The sequence below is a fragment of the Cyprinodon tularosa genome, unplaced genomic scaffold (genome assembly GCF_016077235.1).
Source record: "Cyprinodon tularosa strain WSP-4 unplaced genomic scaffold, ASM1607723v1 ctg768, whole genome shotgun sequence".
NCBI classification, from domain to species: Eukaryota; Metazoa; Chordata; class Actinopteri; order Cyprinodontiformes; family Cyprinodontidae; genus Cyprinodon; species Cyprinodon tularosa.
In genome coordinates this window covers 302233-308639 of record NW_024039527.1, presented here as the reverse complement: position 1 = coordinate 308639, position 6407 = coordinate 302233, and the positions used below count along the sequence as shown (strand labels likewise).

The window sequence follows — 6407 nt, the reverse complement described above, 5'->3', positions numbered from 1 at the left end:
GAAATCTTTGAATCAATTTGACTGTATGATCTGGTGAACTGTAAAGTGCCTTGAGATGACGTGTTGTGAATTGGCACTATATAAATAAACTGAATTGAATTGAAATTTGGTAACAGTTGCAGTAACATAGCTGTTTTTTATACATTTTATAACTAAAATTCCAAATCCAGAATCCAGTTTGCTTATAAAAGGATGGAAATAATCTATAGAAATAAGCTGAATTTAATTGAGTAATTTGCATTAAAAGGTGGTTCAGGCAGTATGATTGTAAGGCTTCTAATTATCATCTTATCCCAAAGGAAGGAGACCACTGGGCAAACCTGGAAACCACTGGAGTGTATATATGGGGATTTGTGGATCAATTTTTGCTTCCATGGGCTGGAAATAACATTGGTTGAATGGATCGATGATTCAGTTATAAACATTTTCTGTAATGTATTTTTAAAAAAGGGATAAACATTTATATTGAATCTTACACTGACAATTGAAAAGAATATGTAAGGGCGAATAATAGAGAATAGAACAGCAACAACGAAAACAATTATCCATCTTTTTATTTGCAATCATTTTTATGCACAATCATTTAAGAAAAAAATCAAACAAACATGCATGAGTCATCTCTGTTTTACAATAATTGTCCAGGTTCATCTCTTTCATTTTATCTATCCATTAGCTGATCTGTTGGACCCATTTAGCTGCCCAGTCTATAGCTGAGTGGCTGAAATTTGGAGGAGACACAGGCAGGGGAGCAGCTTTAAATAAAACAAAATGATTGTCGTCTAAAGGACAGAGAGTGAATCCTGTTGAGGCTGGAGTTAAAGGGATCATGGGCGTCCAAACACAAGCCTGTTAAAAGACACGCAAAATTTCTGTTATATATACTGGCTACTTTATTGGCCCACATCAATCTGATCTATATCACATACATCAGATTTATGTGACAGATCTCTAAAAAAAAAAGTATGAAGCACTTATAGGTTATTAACAACATCTAAAATATGTATATAAAAATGGCACTATTCATTATTAAATGTAACTACAATCCAAAATCTATTCTGTTGACCCCTGAGCCACGGGACCTTTTGGGCTTGTTGCTGGGCGACAGCATGAATTGTGTCCATGCAAGTCTTAAATATAGAGATGTGGAAAAAAAAGCTATTGAAGATTAGTCCCTCTTGAGCTCTAAATCGATGTGTTTGAGCATTTAGCAGATCGCTCTTTCAGTCCAGACACCCAAAGCAGGAAGCGTTGGCACATATCTCACAAGGATCTGATGACCTCATGATGTATGCTGGAAAAAAAAAAAGAGAGAAATGGTAAATAAAGATTAATCGTACCAGGGATGTGCACAGCCATTTTTTACTCATTGCAAAAAATCAGAAGGGTGGCGGGGGGCACAGATTGTCTTATCTGTTAATAACGTAAATAAAAATGCCCCTCAGTCGTATACATTTATACTTTTGTGCATCCCACTTTTGTGGTTTTATGCTGAGAAACGTACAAATAAAATAAATAAGTGACGTGTTTAACAGCGAAATGTGACTCAATTAATCTCCAGAAAATTGAGACCACAGTATATATTGTTTTACTGTTTTTTTGACACCGATAATATAACACTAATAAGATCAATATACCCCACCAAAGTGGAATCTAGCTCAATTTAAGACAAGACCTACTGTTAATTTCAAATAACTAACCTACTTTGGGTAGTAATTGGGCCAAAGATTGTACTTAATTAGTGTAAAATCAAGCAGATAAGTAAAACATAATATTTTCTTGCTTTATTTTATATTTTGTTTATATGCTGCTTTATATGATGGATAATTATATTTGCTGTTCTACATATTAGTTTTAAATACTAATTACCTACCATTTATGCTTGAAAAATATCTCCTTGACTAAATGCTGACAAAAAAATAATTCTGTAAATATAAAATATTGTAAGTGTAGACTAGTAGAGGCAAGGATGCATTTATTGTCTTGTCTCTGAAGGTAGGGTGCATGTCTCAGAGGTATGTATGGGCATGTGTGGGTGGAGCTGTAAGTGGGTGTTGGCATGTGTCTGGAGCTGAATGATTGTCTAATGAATATCACCTGGATCTGCTCTGAAGCTGTTTGCTTGTTTGATTCAGAGAGAGGGTAAGGAAGGGTGCCAATATTTCTGTTGATTGCAAGTTTAAAGCTAAATAAGTCTACAAGTCTGCCTATTATACAATGCTTCATAGAAAAAGGGTACAATAAACATCCCTAACTGCAGTAACGCTTTACATTTCCTCCTTGGATTCAGCTGTTGAACAGATCCCTGCTCTCCTCTCCGTGACTAATTTTTGGATGATAGTCACCTACAGTAAGTTTGCTTCTATTTTCAATAGTTTATTGTGAAATCTATTTTCCCTTCTTTGAAAAGATGTGAGCATACTTCTTTCTCCCTCTTCAGCCTTTCAAATCATAACATGAAAAGCCATTTTATAAAAAAATATTTATCATTTCCAGGAGATGTGACATGGAGAGAGAGGGAGAATAATATTCTGAAACATCCAGACAATAAGGGCCAAAGGTTTTAGCACCACTAGGAGTTTTTCTGTGGTTGAACTCTTTTTATATGCGCCTCTATTGCTCCCAAAGCTTTTTTTTCCTTTTTAATCTAATGCTGCTTATAGTTATGCTGGAACATATTTACTTTGTGTGCGGCCACCATTGTGCAGTCTGATGAGCTTCAAAGGGCCTCTTAAGACTGTTTGTTCGGCTTTTATAAGCACTTGTCTGAAGTCACAGTCCCAGAGGTATTTTATGGAGCAGGAATAGCAGGATGTAGATTATAAACTGTGTAAACTGTGAACTCTAGGGAACCATTTAAGTAAACTAACCAAAGTGCATCCCTGTATTCAGAATCTAACCTAGACTCTTAAGGAGAGTTTGAACCTCAGTGATAAAACTAAGGATTGGTCTGTTACACTCAGAAGTAGGTCTTCTTTCCTTTATTCTAAAAAGTCATAAACAAACATTTTTTTCTACATAAAAATAAGAATTAAGTGTTTAGTGTGTTTCAAAATGTCAGTTGTCTGTAACAATACATATTTGACATTTTAGGAACTGCACTTATTTTATTGATTTCAATGTAAAAGAAAAAAAATAAAGATTGCATTGTGAATATTGGTATTCAAGCAATTTTCCCCAAACTACCACATCCAACATAATAAAAGCATGATACAGTCGGGGTAAATGAAAAGTGGAAACTCTTTGAAGCCGAACGTTTGACTGTCATAAAGCAAGGACCTAAAAGTGATCCAGCCTTTACAGGGTTCTGTTCTGTATAATCTTTTTTACTGTGTGTAAAATTCTCAGAAGAGGCTCCAAAACACCATTATATTATGAAAAGTATGAAGACAACTAAGACAAAATAAGTACACCGTGGATTCAGCTGATTGTAAAATGAAGGCTTTGTGCGAATGTCCGCCCTAACCCTTATATAGGGTACTATATAGTCCCTATATAAGGGTTATGCCATTTTAGATGAGTGTCCGAATGTCTAGTGGATGAAAAAGTAGTGGACTCAAAATTTACTACAATACACCTTGAAAAGTAGTGATCATCCATTGTCACTAGAGGAGCAGATATATCCCGGAATGGGATATATCCCATGATGGCATTTGTTGGGATTTGACAGCTGCGACAAATAACAAAGATGGCGAAGACACTGTGTGGGGAGGTGGAGTCGCGTGACTGATGGGAGCGAAATAATAGTGATCATCTGTCCAAACGGTCAGCTAACTAAGTTTACTATAAAGCCCACCATATAGTCCTTTATATACTATATATGTAGGGATTTAAGGGTTAGGGCGGATTTTCGGACACAGCCTAAATTTCAGAGCATGGTTTTAAACTCATATGTGTGAAATAATTTTACCACATTGTTTTTGTACCACTTTGCATCAGTTTATTGAGGTTTGTGGGCATTCATTTATGTAGGACAATTAAATTTGATTGTGGGTGAGGTTTAGACTTTGACTGAACCTTAACAGCGACTCCGTTGTGCTGCTGTAGTTCCAGCTTTGTGTCATGTTGCATGACCCTTTGACTAAGTTTGAGCTGCTGAAAAAAAACACTACATTATAATTTAAAGTACTATAATGTGCAAGGTTGACTAATTACTCCAGATTGATGCGGTCCTGGGGTACAGCAGATTGAATAAAAATTCAGTTTTATAAGTGTTGTTACAATTTATGTTTTTGTTTGGTTTTTACCAAACAGAGGACTACTTGTTCAAACCAAATATCTCTATGTTGTTCATTTGTCTGAGTCTTGCACTTCACTCAGATGCATTTTTCTGGCATTATTTTGATGTTATAGATTCTTTAAAATAACTTTACCATTCAGCACTAACATTTAATATTCTCGCTAATAAAACAACTTTTTTCAGCCTCCCTCTGTTTTGCACATTGTGACATTTGCTTGAATCTCCTCCTCTAGGAAGATTGCAAACCCTCCAAAATTTTTTGTTTTTACTTATTAACAATTTGTTTTTTTCTATAGATTAATAGACAACATCAACTATTTTCCTAAAGTCATTGCTGATCTATTTCAATTTTGGCATTATGGAAACTAATTCTCCAGAATATAAAATCCTCTGCTGTCCCTTTTAAATATGGGATTTGAAGGTGTGTAGCTTGTTACAGATTCCTTTTCCCCCCACATGTTATAACCAGTTATTTCTAACATGTTATGTTAGAAATAACAGGGCATAACCGTTTTTATAGTCAATGTTTTAACAAATGTTAGTAAAGACCTGGACCTTTTTTTTCTTTTTATAGGACGATCCTTAAAATTTGAAAGTTATTAAAGGAGGTTGCCTTTTAAACCTTTTACGTGCCAGATTTATAATAATATAATTCAATTTGTACTTTATTCACATCTGTGGGTACATGAATAATAATCCTTCTGTAAATTGTATTTATATTTTCCATAAATATGTTTGGTTCTGGATTATAAAGTTGGTTTTAATGGATTCTATTTAAAAATGATCATAACATTGATTAAAACATTATAGGAGCAAAGTGTGATGAGATTCAAACATATAGCATGTCTTTCTGAACATACTTATAAAAACCTACTTGTATATGATTGATTATATATCTATTTATCTAACAGTTGCTAGGATAACTTCTATGTGAGAGCTTCTTCATCACTCTGTCGTGAGACCAACTTTTTGCATATGGGTCAAAATATAGATTACTTGAAGCTTATTGAAAAGAGCATTTTATGATGATCCTAAATAAACAGCATCCTTTCCTTACCTAGTCTTGAGAAAACGATTCCTGCGCCCTTCCCCTGGCAGACTGGGCGAAAGACTTGAGGCAGGAGAGGGTGGGCACACACTGCAGCACTGCTTGTCTCTGCAAGATGGGGGTTGAGGCCGTCTTCCAATTCCATTAGCTCCTTCAGCTCCCTCACCGCCTCTAAGGGAAAGCTCCTGTCCCCAACCTGCAGAGGAATGTCCCAGAAAAGGTTGCAGGTATAATAAATGTGTTGCACAACCAAACCTTCTACATGCAGGAAGTTAGAGAAAGACTTCTTTACAATTTCCCTCAAAACATTTCGGTTTTTCAAATTACATTAAAAGACCTGAAGGCTATTTAGTACAATTTGCAGCATTTTGAACTGAAATTATATTTAAAAAAGTGCAAACTACAATAAGATTAAGAAAACAAATTTAAAATCTAATAAATCTGCATTTCTGACCTACCTTGACCTGCACACTCAGAGCTCCCCTCCACACACACAGCACCAAAACAAGGACTATAGCGAGGACCCTCATTTTTTCAGACGATTCAAGATAACTCTTGGTTTAAAGCAGCGTTTCTTCTCTGATCTGAGCTCCTCTGCAGACTCTTTATAAAGCCTGAGCACATATTGGCACATATTGTTAAGTGATGTATTAACACACACCTGGCAGTGAGAAAGAGGGAGTGTAAAAGTACAAACCGCTCAAAGATAATCACAAGCGGTACCAGTGTACAATGAGTGCTTTAGATCCTCTTTTTTTGTTTATGATCTGGCTTGTGCCATATTTTTTACAGCATTTATCTCAGCTCTTTATGCCATCATAACAACTCAGTATTGACTTTAGATTAAGAACTATCCCTCAACATCCCTCAGTGCCATCTAATAAATTTCACATCTTGACTTTTTTCTCATGGATAAAAGTCGCAGAGCTGTTGGATGAGGAACAAGCCTTATATATGTAAGAAGGGGAATCACGTAGGTCATTTATTAAAATGCTTCTGATATTTACAATAAATGACATTCTGATAATGTCACCTTATCCTATTTCCTGTTTTTATTTATTTGACCTCATTAGCAGTTAATGTTGTCTAAACTAAATGTGTTTTAAATGAAAGTGCTTTATT

The 6407-nt window shown here is 35.3% G+C and overlaps 1 protein-coding gene across 1 annotated transcript; it reads right to left on the bottom strand.

Moving 5' to 3' along the window:
* Positions 1-536: 536 nt before the first annotated feature.
* Positions 537-5902, bottom strand: LOC119773561 (guanylin-like). Its single transcript, XM_038270568.1, has 3 exons — positions 5744-5902; positions 5295-5481; positions 537-1291 (listed from the first exon to the last, which is right to left on the bottom strand). The coding sequence occupies exons 1-3, from the start codon at positions 5813-5815 to the stop codon at positions 1221-1223; spliced, it is 330 nt and encodes a 109-aa protein (XP_038126496.1). The 5' UTR covers positions 5816-5902; the 3' UTR covers positions 537-1220.
* Positions 5903-6407: the final 505 nt, after the last annotated feature.